Below are 21,552 nucleotides of genomic sequence, written 5' to 3'. Positions count from 1 at the left end.
GGTCCCAAGTTTTTGTTTCTGAAGCTTTCAGCCACATTCTGGTCCGTCCTCAGGGAATCTACTGCTCAGATATCATGGAGATGTTCATTAAATGACACTTTCATTCATTTCATTCATGTTGTGGCACACGGTGGGGTAAAATATATGCAGGGTTCATACACAATTTTACCAATAAATGTCTATGTCCAAAACCCACTAAACTGAGAAACTTAATGTTGTCTCTTCTACGTGATGTACCACATGTTGTGTCGCTAAACCTTTTGTAGAAATCTTTCACCACACATTGAGCAGTTCAATATTTTCTCTCCCGTGTGAATAAATGTGTCACTTCTGACTCTAGCTGCCAAATATTTGACTACGAATTTAGAAACTAAATGAGTTACTTTCCTAAGTGATGCACCATGTGTTGTGTCAGCTGATCATTATGTTTAAATCTTTCACCACAAACTGAGCAGCTCAACAGTTTCTGTCCTGTGTGTATTTTCATGTGTATCTTCAGACTTCCACTTCCACTGAATGCTTTGCCACACACTGAGCAGCTGAAAGCTTCCTCTCCTGTGTGGATTCTCATGTGTTTCTGTAAACCTCCCATCTGTGAAAAAGATTTCTTACACACTGCGCAGCTGAAAGGTTTCTCTCCTGTATGAATTCTCATGTGTATCGTCAGATTTGTTTTTTGACCAAAAGCTTTGCCACACACTAAGCAGCTGAAAGGTTTCTCTCCTGTGTGAATTTTCATGTGTATCTTCAGCTTTGCCTTTTCACTGAAAGCTTTGCCACACACTGAGCAGAGGAATGGCTTCTCTCCTGTGTGAATTTTCATGTGTTTCCATAAGTTGGCACTCTGTGTACAAGACTTCTTACAAACTGAGCAGCTGAAAGGTTTCTCTCCTGTATGAATTCTCATGTGCATCTTTAGATTTCCGCCTTCACTGAAAGCTTTGCCACACACTGAGCAGCTGAATGGTTTCTCTCCTGTATGAGTTACCATGTGTTTCTTCAAATGTGACTTGCACAAAAATCTTTTATCACACACTGAGCAGTTGAAAGGTCTCTCTCCTGTATGAGAGCTCACGTGTCTCTTTAATGACTTGTCTTTGGCAGATTTTGATCCACACGGAAAAGAGCTGAAAGGTTTCTCTCCAGAACAACATCCGGAACCACCGGCAGCAACTTCATCATTTTTCAAAGAGTTTAAATCTGATTGAGGTCTCTGAATATGACTGACTTCAGTCTCAGAAGAGTCCAGAGAATCATCTTCACTAACCGGTCGTAAAGGACTATCTGGATGTGAGTTCCTGTCTGGTTCTGGTCCTCCACAGTCCTCTCCATCAGCGTCTGTTTCCATCTGTTCAGTTTGTCTTTGATGAAGCTGTGAGGACTGAGCTTTGTCTTCATCGTCTTCTTCAGTCTTCACAGGGACAGAAGTGAATGTGAACTTGATATCAGCCTCCTCCAGCCCTTCAAGCTGCTCTCCCTCCTGTTGGCTCCTCAGCTCCTCCTGGTCCTCTTTAATGTGTGGAGGCTCTGGATCCTCCTGCTCCTCTTTAATGTGTGGAGGCTCTGGATCCTCCTGCTCCTCTTTAATCTTTGGGGGCTCTGGGTCCTCCTGCTCCTCTTTAATGTGTGGGGGCTCTGGATCCTCCTGCTCCTCTTTAATGTGTGGAGGCTCTGGGTCCTCCTGCTCCTCTTTAATGTGTGGAGGCTCTGGATCCTCCTGCTCCTCTTTAATCTTTGGGGGCTCTTGGTCCTCCTGGTCCACACTTGAGGGGGGAACCTCTTCTTTAACCACCAACAGCTGCTGGACGTCTGCAGGAAACAGCACACAAACACACATTGAGGAAAACCGTGATTTCGGCTGAACAGACGTCTTTTGGTCGTGAAATGAAAATTGAGTTCATGGGCAAATGCTCTGGTGGACATTTCTGCAGTCAGCATGCCAATAGCACGGCCCATCTGGGTACTTATCACATAAAAGCTTATAGTTAGGGCTGGCTCAGGCCTGCCTTGAGCCAGCCCCTAGTGAGGCTGCTTTGGGCCTAATCTGACAGGGGACTTCCCGTGATACACTGAGCTCCTCTCTCCTTCATTTACTCACTTTCATGTCCCATTAATGCCTGTTACTAACTTCTTCCTCAGAGCTTTTGTGCTTTCTTGTCTCTCGGGGTCCCACAGATTCAGGGTTGCACCTGGATAACCAGATAGCGACTACAATAACTTTTTGGCAAGTAGAAAATTGCATTTTATTTGATGCATTGTCTTTTAAAGGTATTTACAAAGGTGAAAAGTGACTGGGAGAGCTATTATCTGTCAAATATAATCACTATGAATGAATTCAAGTCATTTTGAGGCAGAAACAGCCTTTCAGTAGCAAGGTAGCAGCTGCAAACACGTTTTGGCAAGTAAGAAATCACATTTTATCCATTGCATTGAGCCTTTCAAGGTATTTACACAGGTAAAAAGGGACTGGGTGAGCTATAATCTAATCATAAATGTCATGCCTCATCAAACTATAAATCGCACCCATGTGAAAACTGGGTCTCAAAAAACATTAAGTTTCACAAACATGTCGTACCACGGACGTTATGTGTATTTACATATTACGACTGTTTGATCCATGTGAGAGCAGCTTTAAAGTCAGTTTCTGGCAGACGATCACTTTTTGACACGGCACCTGTTGCAGCGTGTGCATGCGCCAAAGGTACAATATGTTTTGCATTCTTTTTACTTTCAAAATTTGTGGTGAAAAAAAAATTTTCTTCAAAAAATGTGTTTTAATGGAGAAACTTTCGACAATTTGTTTTTTCTTTATTGAGTTATTTTGAAAGTAAAAAATGTCACTAAAGTGAACAGCTTTGAGCCCTGCTGGTATGAACGGGTGGTCAGAAGATTTTAGAAAGTTTCTAGGATTTCAAGACATATCTAGGATTTTAGGATGTTTCTAAGATTTAAAGACATTTTTAGAATTTCATATAATTTCTTGGATTTTAGAAAGTCTCTACAACTTTAGGACTTTTCTAGGATTTTAAGATGTTTCTACGGTTTTATATCATTTCTAGGATTTTAGGCCATTTCTTGGGTTTCAGGATGTTTCTAGACTTTTAGGACATTTGTAGGATTTTGGGACATTTCAAGATTTTTAAGGCATTTGTAGGATTTTGGGAGATTTCTAGATTTTTAGGGCATTTGTATGATTTTGGGATGTTTCTAAATTTTTAAGGCATTTGTAGGATTTTGGGACATTTCTAGATTTTTAAGGCATTTGTATGATTTTGGGAGGTTTCTAGATTTTTAGGGCATTTGTAGGATTTTAGGACGGTTTAAGGATTTTAAGACGTTTCTAGGGTTTCATAACATTTCTGGGATTTTAAGACATTCCTTGGATCTTTGGGTATTTCTAGAATTTTAGGATTTTTTTTTCAGATTTTAGGACGTAGGATATAAGGACGTTTCGGGCATTTTTGGACATTTCTGCAATTCAGAACACTCATGGGATCTTTTGGACATTCAGGTCTTAGTTAGGACCTCAAATTTTTTTTGATCAGCAAATTCTATTTTGATGCTGTTTTATGCACTGTGGCACCCTATGGATACTAAAAGTACATAAACAATTCCCAATATCAATCATTTTATTTTTTATTGTAAATTAGAAAAAAGGGTCCAGAATTGGCCCGCGGGCCCTAAGTTGAGTACCGCTCATGCAGAGTATTTGCAGTTAGAGGTGGTGCGTGTTTTGGAGGACTTATGTGAACAGGTGAGGTCCTGCTGGTTTAAACAGAGAGATAATAGTCAGTGACTGTATCAGACCTGCTCTGTGCAGCCGGAGCTGAGGGCTGAAAACAGCGTCCAGGAGTTTCTGTTGTCGCTCGTTTTCCTCTTTTGATCGAGAAAGTTCCTCCTCGTACTCTGCTATCGATCTTTCAAACAGCCCAAAAATCTCGTCAGCAGCCGCAGTTAGTCGCTGCTTCACCAGCGAACTCAGCATTTCACGTTTGGACATTTTGACCAAAAATCACAGAAACTTTTCCGGTCGGATCCGTCTACTTCCTGGTAGCAGGCTAACGTCATTAGCTTCTTAAAACACCAGGAGATCATTCAGACGGTTTAAAATAAAAAGAACAGCACAAAGATCATTTAAACTGTTGATCTGGACATTGTGGCTCCATGAAAAAAATACTTCCTTATATTCCATGGTCAAAAGTTAAACACAGGAGAGAACACGGCTTCCGGGGCACAGGAGATGCTCCCCTTCAGAATAAAAGTCCTCATCGCGCATAAAAACAGCGAAAGTACGACAATTGATATTTTTTGTAATTAGAGTGAAGTGCCTGTTCAAATCATGTCTGTTTGCTTGCTAGGCCTGTGGTTTTGCTGCTTGCAGCTTTCTTGAGAAATGTTCAATAACAGCTTTTTTAATAGCTTTTTTTTGGGTGTTGAGCGACAGGAGCGTTTTTAGGATTTAAGGACATAGGGGGCTTAGGGCAGACTTTTGATCAACAAGCTCTATTTTTATCCTTTTTTATGCACTCTGGCACCTTATTTAACCCAATAAAACTTAATTTCAATTATGAATTGTCCTGTTAAAAATGTTAGTAGCTCTTAGCAATGGATGCAAAGTAGAAACAGAGTACTTCATTCAGCATATATTGATATAGATTTAAGTTTCTTTGTTTGTTTTGGCTTAGAGGAGGGCCATACAGCTGTAATTGGGTATATATTTTACTGCTGATTATTTTATGAGAAAACAGGCCTTTCAAACCCGCAGCCCATTTGGGACATTTCTAGGATTTTAGAACATTTCGAAAATGTTATGATGTTTCTGGGATTTTCAAATTTGTTATTGTGTTGTTTGCACTGAAAAATGCTGATGTGTCAAAGATAAAAACAAAGCAGCACACTGTGGTGAAGTCAGATCTCCACTTTATTGAATATTTTGCTCAGGAAGAAAGTAAACACATCCAACAGGTGTTGCAGGAATGTGACGTTACATCAGCAGTGTTTGCAATAAAATGGTGTTATCAGTGACTCTCTCAAACAAAACATGTCTGTCATTTGTTTCATATAAGCTGTGAGTAATATTTCAATATAATAGAGTTGACAGTGATTGTGTGTTTAAGCATCAAGAGTTAGAATAGAAAGTTTCAATAAAAACAAATCAGTGATGAATTACAGAAGCTTGAAAATGTCTTGAATCAAACATATTTGAGAAGACTGTGCATTGAATTAACATCAACTAATATATGAAGAAAAGAACATTTCATTAGCTAATCAAACATCAGCAATGTGATTAACATCCAGGAAAATGGAGCAAATAAAGGCTCTCTCATCCGAACAGTAAAGTCACTGACTGAAGGCGAGGACGGGGTTAACGTACAGATGGAGCCAACAGGAAAACACAGACGACCGAGGTTTCCTGCAGGGTTCATACACATCTTTACCAATACATTTTCATGACTTTTCTATGTCTTTTCCAGGACTTTGAGGCAAATGTTCAAGACCATACATTCTCTGAAACCACCATTGATTCTCGATCTGGGTTTCATTGATATATACTTACTTTTAAAAATGTATATTATTTAAAATATATATGAATTCAGAACAGGATTAGACCTGAATATTTAAGTAAAACTTAGGGACTGTTTTTTTTTTTTTTTTTAAGAGAGGTGCGAAAAGGTGATGGCATGTCAAATACATTTCTAGGCATTTTGTTGGTCATTGCTTTTTTTTTTTTTTTAAAGAAATCAAGCCGGTTGGCTTTGGTTTCAAAGGGTTAAACATTAAATGTAAACCCATGTCCCGACTCACAGACCAGGGATCTAATTAAGGGTTTGTCGCGGCTCTTAGTCAAAAGGACACAGGGAAACGACGGATGAGCTGTGTTGTGTCAGGACGCCGGGGTAAAGCGGCTCGGTGAACCTGGAGTGAAAGGTGTGGATGTGACTCAGAGAGTCGGGGAAGACGTCGTAGAGGGACAGAGTGCCAGCAGGCCAGTCCAGATAAAACCCCATTTTTTTTGTGTGAGCCGTACAGTTTGTGACTTTATTTCCATTTGATACCACTGCAAAGGCTATTAGTGTTAGTTTAAATATTGCAAAACACCACGCTTTTGGATTGGAAAACACGTAGCTCTCTTTTTCATGGGTTCTACTTATTCCCTTGTATGCAGCAAATGCACCAACAAAACTTATAGGATCCCCAAACATATCTACCCTCCACTCTACCTCCCAGTAATGGCGCTCAGATAAGCCCTCTTTGCATAACACCTGCTGATGTTGGGTGAACCTCTCGGGGTGATCGGGATACGACTGGGTTGTTCCATACGATGCCATCTTGTTTTCCCGGGACAGAGTGATGGAGCGGTGTGCAGTGTTTGGGTCCAGGGTGAGATCAGTGGCATCTGAAGGAGAGACCGAGACAAAACCCTGTTATTAATCATTGTGTTGGTGAAGATTGTTGTCAGTCGTTCAGGTCATTCTTAGTGCGCTGTCATAGGCAACTGGACTTATATATATGTATAGCATGTACAATGGCAATAATACAAACGTACTCGCTGAATAAAGGCATTTGGCCTGAAACGTCCATGTGGCAATAATAAAAGACGCTATAATTGCAGTGTTTGACTTCTTTGATATCCACTTTGAGGATTTAGCACCTACTTTTAACAAGTTACACTGTGAGTGAGCACGCTGTATTTGATTTTTTTTTGTAATGGACCGACACTAAAGAGTCAAAAGTCAAAGTGTCTCGTGACCTGAGTTTGTCTGCTGTGAAAGGCTCCAGCGTCTGAAGCACCACTAAGCAGGAGGCACCGTGAAGACCAAAGAGCTCTTCAGACAGGTTAATACAAAACGCCGCAGAAGTACAGATCAGGGCAACATTCTGTTGATGCCTAAATTTAAAATAAGTGCTCTAGCAAGTCCAGCTGCATTCCTAATTTGTTCATTACAAAACACATCCTTAAAAGGCTGTGTGATACAGCACACAGTGTTCCCTGCTTCAAAGGTCCCACATCACCTCCAGAGGCGTCTTTAGTCCGGGACGTCCGAGACTTTGGCCCCGGAACCAAACAGGTGTAGATATAGTTTAAAAATTTCTGGTTTCAACCATTTTCTGGTTGTGATAAATGGTGTAGTTTTGGCAGACTGTGGGTTGAGAAAGCATGTTTACATGGAAAAAGCCACAGTACATGGCGTGTGGTCGATATATCGGCCGCCCTTAGAAGGAACCTGATAATTGAAAGGTGAGGACAGTGTTTCTGACTCAGACAAAGCATGGGAAATGACTTACACCACAGCAGCAGTCTTCTGTCTGTGATGCTTTCCACAGGAGGGAGGTCCGGCTTGGTGAAATCCTCAGAGACCAGAATGCCGTCCCTGTAGTGGTAGATGGTGGCTCCGATGTATTTCTCGTTTGTGACGGTCGCTATGAGAAAAAGCATCTTGTTGTTGTTCCTCTGCGCTTCGGCGTGGCTGCGGAAAGCTCTGGCTTTCTTTCTCATTGTGATTAAAACTTCATTTGAGAAGAACCACGGATCCTCTTTGGTGCTTCCTAGTTTCGGAGACTTTAAGTAGTTGGCCATGACATCAAGGTAGGTGTCGCCCTTTTCCATGGAGGTGAAAACAAAGCACAGAGCCTCCGTTACATCCGGAGCAAGAACCTCTCTGTCCAGCTCCGACTTGCTGAGGACGATCTTTGTTCCCTTCATGACGGACGGGGAGACCCTCCACCACTCTGTCCTCCAGAGATTCGTTGCATCTCATTCCAATTTCCCTTAAATCTTCCAGAACGTGCTGCGCCTTCCTCACCAGTCCAACGCTGATCCCACTCATCAGCTCGGGAGCTTTGATGTCCAGATTCTTCAGCGGCATGAGCATGACCTTCATCGGGACGCTGTTCTCTTTCTTGTCTTTCAGCTCATTTGAAATGTTTTTGAAGGTCGTCACCGCGTCTTCAAACGTCGTCGGGTTTTTGCTGAGGATGAAGTCTCCGTAGAATTTGCAGGAGAACATCTTGGTCAGCGCTTTTTCCTCGTCAGTCATCGTGACGGACGCGTTTCCCTCGACCTTAAAGAGGAGGATCTTATTGATCACAGCTTGCATTTTGCCCTGGACGTCCTGAACGCTGGTGTCTTCCAACTTCTCACTGTCAAACACAAAGAAAGCATTGGCCCCGTAGAGGATGCTGGTGACCACGTGTGTCGCCGAGCTCTTCCTGATGATGTCCATCTGATGCTCTTCAAGGGCTCCCAGCTGATTCACCGCCAGCTTCGTGTTGTGGGTGGTGGCTTTGTACTGACCCATCACTCTGCTCTGATTCTTGAATTTCTTCTTATCGTTCAGGTACCTGGCGGATCCTCCGACTTCAACCAGTCCGCTCAGGAAGCTGGCCTTCAGAGACGCTTCGATGTCCAGCAGAGATGACTTGGAGTCGATGGAGTCGGAGGCAGCAATTTCATACACGCTGCTGTGCAGAGAGGTTTCAGTCGTGTGCTCTTGTAGAATTTTCTCATCCCACAATGTCAGCCCTGCGGAAATAAAAAAAAAAACCCAAAAATCAGAAACCTTATAAATTATTTTATGTACAAATGTGTCTTGAGGGAAAATGATTTAAATGATAAACCAGATAAATTTCAGTCTTACCAGGAGGGAATATCTGATACCTCTTTGCCATGACGCCAGGTGTAAAATCTAATTTATAAGTCGGTTGTAGATTCTAAATCACAATACTTTTAATTTAAAATTCTATACAAAATCTTGCCTAAAAAAAAAAGTTGTTATGTTAAGAACATTTTGACATTTTTTTCTTTATTTTTGAAGAAAACATTTTTGCAATTTTTGCTTTCATTTTTCTTTTATAGAAAAAAATGTTGATTTTTTTTCCTTAAAATGTTCTGGCAATGTTCTTTATTAAACATTTGCCAAAAACAGAGTTTGTTATATTCCAAATTCTAAATACCGACAGATTTTCATTTTTATTGTATCATCTAAAATATCACAATATGATGCTTACAGATGCACTTTTTGCTTCCATTGATTGCTATAAGCTACATGATGGCAGAATACAAAATACAGTCCAAATTTCACTTTTTGAACATAAATTTTGATACTGAACACACTCCATCGCCCCTTACACCAAAAATATTGCCTTTTTTTCATGATAACTCAAAAATGACAATAAATATAATTTCAAACTTCCTGTAAGAAGAGCAGTGACATACAAATATATGTCTGGAATTGTATTTTAATACGAAGGTAGATGAGACTGACACTCACTCAATCACTGCATCTTTCCGAGCATCATAGAGCATCCCCAGGGTGAAGGGTCGACCCAGGGCAGCAATTTCAATGCCATCTGACGCCATCTTTCCAACCTGCTGAGAAAAGTGAGCACGTGGCCGTCAGAACGTCTTTTACACTCTGAAACAGAGTCTGAAACGCTGCCAGTTCAGCTGAAACAAGCAAAGAGGACAACAAACGAGAGACAGAAGGACTGACGATGCTCACGCTGGCTTCAGATTCAGCTGTTAGAGGAGCGATAAGCGATGCAGTGAGGGACTGTCTGTTATTTTTGAGCACTGAGGAGGGACTTGTGTGATTTTTTTCTCAGGAGAGGGGCATACAAATTTAAATAGTTGTATTTTGTATTTATTTTAGCAGCAGTTTTTTTTCTTGACAAACTTTTTTTTCTTTAAAAATTTTTGCAGATTTTTTTTGTTGAGGAGGGTCTCTGATAAGTAAAGAACAGTCCCTTAGGCACCCTCTTTTATTTGAAACTATATCTACATATATATTTTTGTTGATATTTTTAAGTGGTGATTATTTTCCTCTTTAAATATTTTTTTGTGATTTGTTTTTCATTTCAAATATTTTGGTGATTTTAAGACATTTTTTATGATTTTATGTCTTTGAATTTTTTCTTGGATGATTTTTTTTTCTTTTAACGTTTTGGGTGACATATTTCAAAACTTTTTTTGTTTTACATTTTAAATATTCTGGCGATCTCAAAAAAATGTTGTTTTTTTTCCTCCTCTCACATTTTTTTTGATGATTTAGTTTTTCTACTTATAAAGTTTTTGGTGATTTATTTTTAATTAGTGATTTTTTTTCTGTAAACATTTTTGGTGATTTTTAAGATTGATTTCTTTTCTTTTATAGTTTTTGATGATTTATTTCTAATTAGTGATTTTATTTCTTAGTTTTAATAATTTCTAAGTTTTAATATTTTGGTGATTTTATGAAAAGATTTTTTTTTGTCAATTTGTAAAGAGAACATGTTTTCCAAACCCACAGATCGCCAAAATACACAATAATAATACACCATTTATCACAACCAGAAAATGTAAAAACAGAAATGTTTAAACTATATCTATACCTGTTTGGTTTCGGGGCTGAAGCCTCGGACGTCCCGGCTTAAAGACGCCTCTGGAGGTTAATTGTCTGCTGATGCTTTGCGAAAGTTAACCTGTGAAGTGATCTGCTTGAAGGTAATGTGGGGCCCCTGCAGCACGAACGTTGTGTGCTGTATCACGCGGCTGTTTAAATGTTTCAAAGCTAACAAATAAAGAATGCAGCTGGACCCGCCGGACAGATGATTTACTAAATTACAGCATAAACAAAATGTTCTATTGAGATAACGGGAGCCAACAGGCTTAATAGAAACCGTGGTCACAGCATCATCATCACCATGTGGAAAATATCAGCAGAGCGAGAGGGGAGGGGGCGAGTGCGAACACGCCACAGTTATATATAAAAATATCAATAGTAATATTTTTTTTTAACCACGTAGTACTTTGAGGTTTGTTTCAAATGTAAAGTGCATAACAAATAAAATAAATTATTATTATGATGATTATTGTTTTATATATGTATGTTTTTGTATTAATTTTTAAAGCACTTTTCTAAATCTGCATTTTGTGGAACATTTATTATTAACATAACTGCACAGCTAAAATTATATCAAACAACTATTAAAAATTAATTTCCCTTTTAACTTTTTTTCATTTTATTTATCAAAATTCTAATTTTCAGTTTTTCAGGTAATTTTCTCGTACTTATTTATTTAACTTATTTATTGCTAGTTTGGGGGTCATTTCTTGTTTTGCTGCTCATTGCCTTCCAGTAAAATAAACACATTCAGTTTCTTCGGCAGGATGCAGCTCCATTGAAAACACTGAAATATAAACTATAAAACTTTATTCACCTGGAAACAGCCTAAAATCCTATAAATTTCCTTAATTCCTGCAAATTAGGGATTGACAATGACATTGGCCTGGCCAATTATTGGAGCCAATATTTGGCATTTTGTTGATTATCTGTATCTGCGCTTTATTTTCATGATCACCCATGAAATTAATTAATGAAAAAATGAATTAGTGTGCGTGTAACACTCAACCAACACCATGAAAGGCAGCTTGCAATAAATGCAAAGAAAGTGTCAGCATGGGAGGAACTTTATCTTTGTCAAACCTCAGGGGGCTATTTTTTATTCATTCATGTTTTATTTGTTTTTTTTTTCTTTTTCAGTAGTAGTGGTATTTTATTCAGTCATCATACATAATGCAATAAACACAAACAGCATTGTCAGTATAATTAAAAACAACCGTCTGTGTGCGATGTAGTGACTGATCAGGCTTAGGCACAAGCAGAAGCTTATATATGCCTAACCTACATACTCATCAATCTAAGATGCCCTTCAAAATGCACAAAAAACAAGAAAAACATGTTCGCGAATTTTCACTGAACTAAAATAAAGTTGCGGGGAACTCGCTATAAATGATGCTGAAAGTTTCAGTTTTGATTCAATATTTGCAAAAGATATTTAAACATAGTTTTGTCTTGAGGTTTGTTAATTTCCAAATTTTAAATATTGACAGAAATCTTTTAATTTTAATTGTAAATGCATATCGGTCCCCCCCAAACGGATTTCAGTCCCATTAGGTGCCAATGGTCGGCATCCGCCTTGAAAAACCAATATTGTTCGACTCCTATAGAACTGTCCAAAAATCATGGAAATGTCCTAAACTCCTGGAAACATGTCAAGGCTGCTGTGACTGGCCCCTGGGCCTCTGTCCTTTTGTGGCCCCAGTAAAAGCATGTTAAGTTACTGTGTTAAAAATGCAGTATCTCCCTGTAGACACGGATAGTTACCGCAGTAAAAGCCCGCATGAACACGCGTTTGCGTTTGTGCGTGTGTTTTCGGCGCGTCCTCACCTGGTGAAGGTGTGTAGATCAGCTGAGTTTGTGAGATTCGTCCTGCTGCAGCTTCCAGACTGATGATCTGCGATGGCGGCAGGTGATTGAAATACTGTCAGACACCCTCTCGTGCTCGCTCATCCCATGACGCTTCTAACGTCAACGATTCTGGAGAAAGATAATTCAAGTTTGCTGTAAGCGCGCGCTCCCCCGCACCAGCGCTGAGACACTGGGCGGGTTTCCGTTTCGGATGTGCGCATACTTCAGCAATAACTATGATAAATAAAATTTGATAAAAACACAATTGCGATATGATTGCGTTTCCACTGAAGGAAATTCACTGTTTCCATAGAATATGATGGGTTTGGTGACTGATTTCGAGATAATCAAAGTACATCAATTTAAGCTATATTTGAGGACAGGGTGTGCTTTAACGTCATTTCAGCAGCACGGCATTATATATAGCATTTAATATTAATATCATATATCAATATATCAATATATCAATATCAATATTTATATCTATCTATCTATCTATCTATATATATATATATATATATATATATATATATATATATATATATATATATTAGTGCTGGGCATAGATTAATTTTTTTAATCTAGATTAATCTCACTGCAATCCTGTAGTTAATCTAGATTAAAATTATAGATTTGAATTTTGCCAAAGACATTCAAAATAATATCTATCTATCTAAATGATGAAAATGCATCACAAAATGCTTGAGAAAGCTGTTCTACTATAATATTTGGTAAAGAAAAATAATGTTCCATAAGATTTACTTTGGTGTTTAACTTTTTTTTATTTTGTTAAACACAGACATTTAGGAACACAGGTTGATTTGCTTGAGCCAATCACTCCAGTCACTCAGGCAGACCAGCTTCCGCCTTGTTCACGCCCCCTCTGCGTAATTTGACCAGGTATACATCCGCCTTGCTCACTGTATAGACCCAACTTAGTGAATAGTTTATCGCGCGATAAGAATCCCGCGTTAACGCAGCACGTTAACGCCGTTAACGGCCCAGCACTAATATATATATATACATACATACATACATATATTTATATATATATACATACATACATACATATATTTATATATTGACAAAGCATTTCAAGTTTCGACATTTTTTGACTAAAATCACAGAAGCTTTTCCGCCGAACAAACTCCGTTAATAATCGGTTTGGTTACTCTGATGTTCCGCGTGTTGCTAGGTTACTACTGGATCCGTCTACTTCCTGCCAGAGCTTTTCTCCCCTTTAACTCCCCAGTTAGATGAAATTATTAATTTTAATAATTATTAATACTCATTTTAAATGATCAGGCTGTTAGTGGCTAACGAAATGTGTTCAGTATATAGAGTACAGTGTCCTAATGTTAGACTAATCTGTTAGCATATCTGTTATTTTGTAAATCGACTAATTTAGAGGCTGATAATCCAATATAATGCTTTAATCCACGTTAATTTAGCTAAAATATGCTTATAGTATGAAAAGCAGTTCTTTAGAGGTTTCACCCTTTAAAAGCTCACCATAAATTGTCTTCTCTGCTGTAAATCCACTGCGATGCTAACAAGTAATGCTACTTCCGGGGATTATTGAGATGCTCCACGTTCCGCCATTGCTGTGAAAAAAACGGTCTATTGGAGCGAACGGAAATGACGCAACTCCCTCTTTAAACGCTCTACTTCCTGCTATCGCGCTCCGCTAGCTTCATGTAGCATTCTCGGCTAACAGAGATGAGTCTGCGGGGAAACGTCCCGGAAACTGACACAAAGTCCACTTTAACCTTTAACCAGTTTATCACACATACGGACTCTGCTGGTTCTGATGGACTCTGGCGCGCAGAGAGGAGGACTCAGGGCGGAGAAGACGGTTCACAACAAAGACCTGGAAACAGACCTCTATGACCAGACTACGAACAGGAAGCTACACTGCTTCCGGCAACACTCTTCAAAATAAAAGTGATTAATTTACAGGCCCGTGACTTCGTTGGTTGTGAAGAGTAACCGCTTTGAATTTTATTGCAAACACTTCATAACATTATTGGATCATTATTATTGATATATCGTGATCTTATCAGCATCCTGAAATCTAAAATCACGGTTAGGTTGTTTGACAGAGACTCAGGGGCGTTTCTAGGATTTGAGGATTTTAGGGGCTTAGCCTGAACCTCTGAAAAAAAATAATAAATTGGCAACTTTTTAAAGAAAACACATCAGTGGGTTTGGATGGCTTTTTTTCTCCAAATTTTGGGAGATTTAAAAAAAAAAAAGTTTTGGCTTTTTGTTTCTTTTAGAAAAAATGTGATTCCTTCCCCTTTAGAATTTTTGGTTATAACAAAAACAACTTTTGGCAGTCTTAGTTTTCTTGTATTTAAAATTTTGAGTGATCCATTTTGGTGGCTTTTTTTTTTCATTTAAAATTTTTGACAACTTTATTAGTGACAAATCTGGTCTTTACCTCTTTGGGCCTCAAACATTTGTTAATAAACATGTAACCAAGTGACATCTGGAAAACCAAACACCTCAGCTGTTCAACTGTCTCCAGTCAAAGTTTGTCTAGAAGATTTGTGATTCAGACAAAACAAAGCTGAATACCTAAGAGTCCACTGCTCCTGTTTTACACACAACTGGAGATCCATTCAGGAGCAGAAGAGTTGACTAAATTAGAAATAAACTCTTATTGGGAGCTGAATCATTTCATACATATATCAGGAATGTTGACCTCAGTGATGCACAGAGAAATGATACTTTTAAAACAATTTTAATTTACAACAAGTTTCATCAGTGATCAGATGTAATATCAAAAGGCACCCTGCCCAGGAAATGACTCAGTAACAGACACCAATGACACAAATTTAAATGATTACGCAAATTCATCTCAGCTGCAGACTTATGTGGGAGTCTGTATCATCCTTTGTTAGCTGATCAGTGTTGAACCAATCTTGCTCTCAGTGCTGCAATCCTGCTGGTAAAAAATGTCACAATCATCTCTGCAGCTTCACTTTTTGCTGCCGCTCCCACCGACACACTTGTGTCTTTTCACAGAACCAAGACGACTGAATCTGTTTCCACAAACGCTGCAGCTGAACGGTTTCTCTCCTGTGTGGACAGTCATGTGTCGTCTCATATCTGTCTTTTGGATAAAACTTTTGCCACAGACCGAACAGCTGTATGGTTTCTCCCCGGTGTGGATTTTCACGTGTTTCACCAAACTGCTACGAAAACTAAAAATTGCCTCACAAACTGAGCAGCTGAACCGTTTTCCATCTGAATGAAGTCTCATATGAGATGTTAAAAGGTACTTTCGGGAGAATGTTTTACCGCAAACTAAACAACTGAAGGGTTTCTCCCCTGTGTGAATGGGCAAGTGCAATTTCAGAGTATGCTTCTGTGTGAATGTCTTACTGCATACTAAACAACTATATGGTTTCTCTCCTGTGTGGACAGTCATGTGTCGTCTCATATCTGAACTCTGCGTGAAACTTTTACCACAAACCGAACAACTGAATGGTTTCTCCCCTGAATGGATTTTCATATGTTTAACCAAACTGTTACTGAGACAAAACTCTGCTTTACAAACTGAGCAACTCAAGCGTTTTCCTTCTGTATGAAGTCTCATATGAGTTGTTAAAGTGTACTTTTGAGAGAACGTTTTACCACAATTTAAACACCGAAACGGTTTCTCCCCTGTGTGGACGGTCATGTGTCGTCTCAAATCCGTCTTCTGAGTGAAACTTTTACCACAAACAGAACAACTACATGGTTTCTTCCCTGTGTGAACAATCATGTGTCGTCTCAGATCTGCCTTTTGTGTAAAACTTTTGTCACAATATGAGCAACTAAATGGTTTCTCCCCCGTGTGGATTCTCATGTGTTTAACCAAACTGTTACTGAAGCTGAAATTTGCTTCGCAAACTGAGCAGCTGAACCGTTTTTCCCCTGAATGAAGTCTCATATGAGTTGTGAAGTAGTACTTTCGAGAAAATGTTTTACCACAAATTAAACAACTAAATGGTTTCTCTCCTGTTTGGATTTCAGTTTCTTCCTGCAGATGTTTCTTGTGGTCGAAGCTTCCGGCACATTCAGAGGAGCTAACTGGTGTGTTTCCAGTGTTAAATTCCTCATCGCTGACAGGTGATTCACTGTTTTTCAGAGAGTTTAAACCTGACTGAGGTTCCTGAGTCTCCTCCCAGTCTCTGCTGTCATCAGTCTCTGGTTCAGAAAAGTCTCCAGTCTTGTCCTCAGTGTCTGGCTGTACAGGACTATCTGGATGTGAGTTTCTGTCTGGTTCTGGTCCTCCACAGTCCTCTCCATCAGCTCCTATTTCCATCTGTTCAGTTTGTCTTCGATGAAGCTGTGAGGACTGAGCTTTGTCTTCATCGTCTTCTTCACTCTTCACAGGGACAGAAGTGAATGTGAACTTGATATCAGCCTCCTCCAGCCCTTCAAGCTGCTCTCCGTCCTGACGGCTCCACAGCTCCTCCTGCTCCTCTTTAATGTGTGGAGGCTCTGGGTCCTCCTGGTCCTCACTGGAGGAGGGGACATCTCCTTTAACCACCAACAGCTGCTGGACATCTGTGGACAATAATGAAACATTATGTGAACACTTGAACTGATTAACATTTCGTATCGGGACGTGATTCAAATTAAAAGAAACTTTTTTTTCATAAATTATTTATGTTTTTTGTTGTTGTGTTTATTATTACTATTATTATTATTATCATTATTAATTTCTGTGAGTTTTTTCTTCTTCATTATATAAACTTATTAATTCATTTTAAAGCTTTGCTTCAATTCATTACAGAAATAATCCATTTAACCTTACAATAACAGTTCTTTGATTTTATCACAACAGCATTTTGTTTACTTTTATCCTAATATTGCTTCAGTCCACTTCATTCAAATTGTACCTAACTTTAAAATTTTACTTTAATGCAACAGTATTTCATTTAACTTTATCATAAAAAGCAATTTAACTTTACAGGAAACACTTACACACAGCTTAGAAAATTGTTGCTGTGTGTTTATAATAAAACTACAGACACAACTTGTGTTTTCAAGGAGGAGAGAAAGTAAAACAAACTACAAACTGTCAAGTGTTTGAGATTTAACTAAAGCGATGATGCTACAAATATGATAAAATACAAGGAGAGTTGATAAGATAGCTCATACTGATGTTGATGTTTACAACAGACAGTACATCCGTTTAAACTTAGCATAAAATGATGTTTTTTGTCAAAAAATATTTGGTTGCGACAAAAGAAAAAGTGTGAAAGTCCCCTGCAACATTTTTTAATACAATAAAGTAAAAATTTAAATAAAAGATTAAAAAATAGCTCCCGAAGGTTTTACAAACTAAAAGTTCCTCCCATGCTGACACTTTCTTTGTAAGTTTTGTCAAATTTTTTTTTAGCATTCATTAAAAGAAAAATTCAGACACAGAAAATCAGCAGAATGCCTAATATCTGCGCCAATAATTGGCCAGGCTGATAATCGGTCGACCCCAGCACAGATGGACAGACATTATTTAGACTGTTTGTTCTTCATGGTTCTACATAGAAAACTCGACCCAAATTCCTGATTTTCCATCATTGTAGAAACCTGGCTGACGGGACAAGACAAAGTCACAGACGCTAAAGTTAACAGCTGTTTCCAGGCGTCTCATCCTGCTGATTCTAAGTGAACAGAATACTCTGATTAATAAATTCAAATCAGCTTTATTGGCATGAATGCTTATGTTACTTTGTTGCCAAAGAAAAATAATAATTACAATTTGCAAAAGAAAGTTCAATAGATTATCACAAAATAAGAAATACATTACAAAAATACAATTTAGACACTTACTATATACATACTGTATCAATCACGTGAAATCATTTAGTGTAGAGCTTGTTTCTCTGTTTATGAAAACATTCAGATTATTTTTGCAGTAAATATTGCACATATATTCTAAATATATATAAATAATATTATTATATGTATGTAACGTTGGTCCTCTTTTTGTTTTATAACATCATAATTATGACTTGTTTTTACATTAATATTTCCCTCTGTATATTATCAGCATCCTTCTTATGTCATTTGTATCTGATAATACTTTTTAACTCTTGTGGGATTTGTTTTGTAACACTGAACGTTACGTTCTGAAACTAATAAAAATATGTTTAAAAAAATTGTATTTCTCACAGTGTGGTAGGTAGTGAGAGTCAGTGTCAACTTCTCTTTGATTTGAGTGAATAAATCTCCATAAATGTTGCTGTTTAATGAAGACAGTGTTGATTAGGTCTGTTTGGTTGTAACAGGAAACACCAGATAACTCCAATGTGTTGCACACAATGCGGATTTTAGACGTATTTCTATTTTTTGAAGCGAGAAAATGAGCCACTTTGTAATAATGAAATAGTAATAAACTGTATCAGACCTGCTCTGTGCAGCCGGAGCTGAGGGCTGAAAACAGCGTCCAGGAGTTTCTGCTGTCGCTCGTTTTCCTCTTTTGATCGAGAAAGTTCCTCCTCGTACTCTGCTATCGATCTTTCAAACAGCCCAAAAATCTCCTCAGCAGCCGCAGTTAGCCGCTGCTTCACCAGCAAACTCAGCATTTCACGTTTGGACATTTTGACTAAAATCTCTGCAGCTTTTCCTCCAGACAATCAGTTTGTTGGCGCTGATGTTCGCCGTGTTGCTAGGTTACGGTCGGATCCGTCTACTTCCTGCTAGCAGGCTAACTTCATTAGCTTCGCGAAACACCGGGAGATCATTCAGACGGGTTTAGATGAAGTGAACAGAGTTCATTTAAACTGGTTTATCTGGACATTGTGTCTCCATGAAAAACACAGTTTGGTCTCTGATAAATAGTCACTCCGTCTCGCGCTGTGTGTCCGAGCTCCGTCTACTTCCTGCTAGCACGCTCCGCTAGCTTCATTTAGCATCCTCGGCTAACAGAGATGAGTCTGCGCGGAAACGTCCCGGAAACTGACACAAAGTCCACTTCAACCAGTTTACCAAACATACGGACTCTGCTGGTTCACCCCGGCTGTATCTGATGGACTCTGGGACGGAAAGAGCAGGACTCACGGCGGAGAAAACGGTTCACAAAGACCCGGGACCAGACCGATACAACCGAACTCCAAGCAGGAAGCTACACTGCTTCCGGTTTCAAATTTCCTTCAAACTAAAGGAGCCCAAACTTTTACTTACAGGCTCATGTCTGTCTCTGTTGGTTGTGCAGCAGAATGCATCCTGTTAATGTGATTTCATAAAGTTTATAATATTATTGGATCGTTATTACTGTTACATCATGATGTTGTGCAGCTGTTGTGTTGCTGAAGGTCAGAATTTAGGGCTGTTTAACAGAGTCATTTTACAATGTGGTACGAATACTTTTACTCAAGAAAAGGATTGAAATACTTCTAAAACCTGACTTTTGTTATTGGATTTTTCATACTAATCATATCAAAACGTAAAGAACTTGACATGTTACAGTGTGTCATTTACCTGTTAGGGACCTTAACTCATTGATACTCAAGTTATGGTCTGTTTGCCAAATCTGGCCCCTGATAGGGTGCCAAGTGGCCCCTAACCATCAAAATAAAACTTATTTATCAAAATAAGCGACAGTGGAGAATCACCTGCCCCCTGAAGAGGGGTCCTAGCTAAAAATATTCAGAAATACTATGTGTTGGAATGGACTACGCAATATCAGACAATCAAAATGATACCAATACCAATTTTCGATTACCAATATGGCAACTGATATCGTGAATTTTTGAGCTGTAATGAAAATAGATAATTTCTATGTGGATTGTACACTGATATGACAATGCAAAAGTACTCAGAAGGCAGCTTTCGTAAACAAACAACTTTTATTTAACAATTTGTTTATTAACATTACACACAAACAAAATAAATAATAAATCAAAATAAAAAAAAATCAGCACTGTATGTGTTCAGCATCAGTCTTCGCTGACAATTCAAATAAAGAATATAGAAATAAAATAAACATCAGTACTGTATGGTTTTGCTTAAAGACCATTTAAATAAAGAATTAATACAATGATATCAATAGCTAAATAAACATCAGTACTGTTCAGTATTAGTCAATTGCTGATCATTTCCAAACCACCGAAGTAGGATTTACTTCATAGTAGAACGATTTAAATCGTGAAATATCTTTTCCTTGATTGAAATATGAGACGTAGTCGACAGAACACATTCTAGCCATGTTTTGACAGACAACACAAACAGCCAATGAAAATAAGAATAGCGCTGCAGAGAACCAAATGCAGTGAAGGACTTTGACTGTAGAACAGCTGAGTGTTTGACAGCCACAGCACTGAAACTGCCAAATTTGCTTAAGTGAAAAGTTTCAGCTTTAATTAGACTTTGGATGAATTATGTGGAAACAGCAGGACGCATCACTCCCTGTCTTATCCAGCCGCTCGCGCTGAGCTCTCATTGTTATTACCAGGGGCAGATGTAATGTTTTGGGGGCCCGGGGCCACAAGCACATGAGCTTATTTTCAACCTTTCTCTAACTGTGAATGTCGGCAGGCTGTTGGCAGCTATAGGAGAAGTAGGCCGACTCAAAAGTTTTTAATTCCTGAGTAAAATGATTAATAGCACAGAAGATTCACAGAAGCTGAAGTCCTGCAGTCAGGAGAGGTTGGCCTATTATCAGCACAATGTGCTTAAATTTACCTGAAGTTTGTTTAAGATGGAAAGTTTAATATATAATAATTAGATGAATACCCCTGCTGTAAAACATCTTAAAGGTGATACCACAATTATCATCATAGAACATCAGACCGGTTATTGATGACTAATTAAAAGCCCTCACATTTAAACATGTTTAAATGCAAGATGAATTAAAATTAGGATAAAAACATGTTATTTTTATTCTGATATTACAAGTCCGACAGACCGCTAGAGCGCATGTATGACAGCCCTCTCTGACTAGAGTCTGTATCTGATGGACTCACTGTGGAGAAGGTTTAACTTCTTCAATCAAACATGTAACCCAAAGTCAAACTGCTTCCGGTTCCACTTCTTCAAAATAAAAGTGATCAAACTTTTGGTTTCGGGCCTATGTCTCTCTCTCTCTCTCTGTCTCTCTCTACTGGTTGTGCAGCACAGTCCAGAATATTATTGGATTATTTTTGTCCTCTGGGCGGCGCTACAAAACCATAAAAACCCGCACAGCTAGATAACAGCAAATGAATGAGCTTCAACTTATCTGTATTATTTTATTATTATCATGATGCTTATTTTACTTTTGTAATGTCTTGTTTTTCTACTTCTTAAACCTCATTTTTATAGACTTGCTTCAATGTGCTGTTGC

The 21,552-nt window shown here is 38.6% G+C and overlaps 1 protein-coding gene and 1 pseudogene across 5 annotated transcripts; both read right to left on the bottom strand.

Moving 5' to 3' along the window:
- Nucleotides 1–372: 372 nt before the first annotated feature.
- On the bottom strand, nt 373–19,388 carry LOC121963380 (uncharacterized). 4 transcript variants are annotated; one of them, XM_088090823.1, is made up of 4 exons: nt 18,637–19,381; nt 15,270–16,790; nt 13,069–13,076; nt 373–1,090 (listed from the first exon to the last, which is right to left on the bottom strand). In XM_088090823.1, the coding sequence occupies exons 1-4, from the start codon at nt 18,827–18,829 to the stop codon at nt 380–382; spliced, it is 2,433 nt and encodes an 810-aa protein (XP_087946949.1). In that variant the 5' UTR covers nt 18,830–19,381; the 3' UTR covers nt 373–379. The 4 variants fall into 4 exon arrangements, with proteins under 4 accessions (XP_087946949.1, XP_087946948.1, XP_087946947.1 ...); XM_088090822.1 differs by lacking the exons at nt 13,069–13,076; nt 15,270–16,790 and having other exon boundaries at nt 373–1,809; nt 18,637–19,388; XM_088090821.1 differs by lacking the exons at nt 13,069–13,076; nt 15,270–16,790; nt 18,637–19,381 and adding an exon at nt 3,808–4,190 and having other exon boundaries at nt 373–1,809.
- LOC121963385 (stonustoxin subunit beta pseudogene) lies at nt 4,926–14,289 on the bottom strand (annotated as a pseudogene). Its single transcript, XR_015779534.1, has 5 exons — nt 13,743–14,289; nt 12,210–12,359; nt 9,281–9,370; nt 7,288–8,561; nt 4,926–6,397 (listed from the first exon to the last, which is right to left on the bottom strand). The product of XR_015779534.1 is annotated as a stonustoxin subunit beta pseudogene (transcript).
- Nucleotides 19,389–21,552: the final 2,164 nt, after the last annotated feature.

This window comes from Plectropomus leopardus, chromosome 17, assembly GCF_026936395.1.
Source record: "Plectropomus leopardus strain MGB_pleo_1.0 chromosome 17, ASM2693639v1, whole genome shotgun sequence".
Classification (NCBI taxonomy): Eukaryota; Metazoa; Chordata; class Actinopteri; order Perciformes; family Serranidae; genus Plectropomus; species Plectropomus leopardus.
Note: the sequence above shows the minus strand (reverse complement) of the source record. Positions and strands in the feature narration are given on the sequence as shown.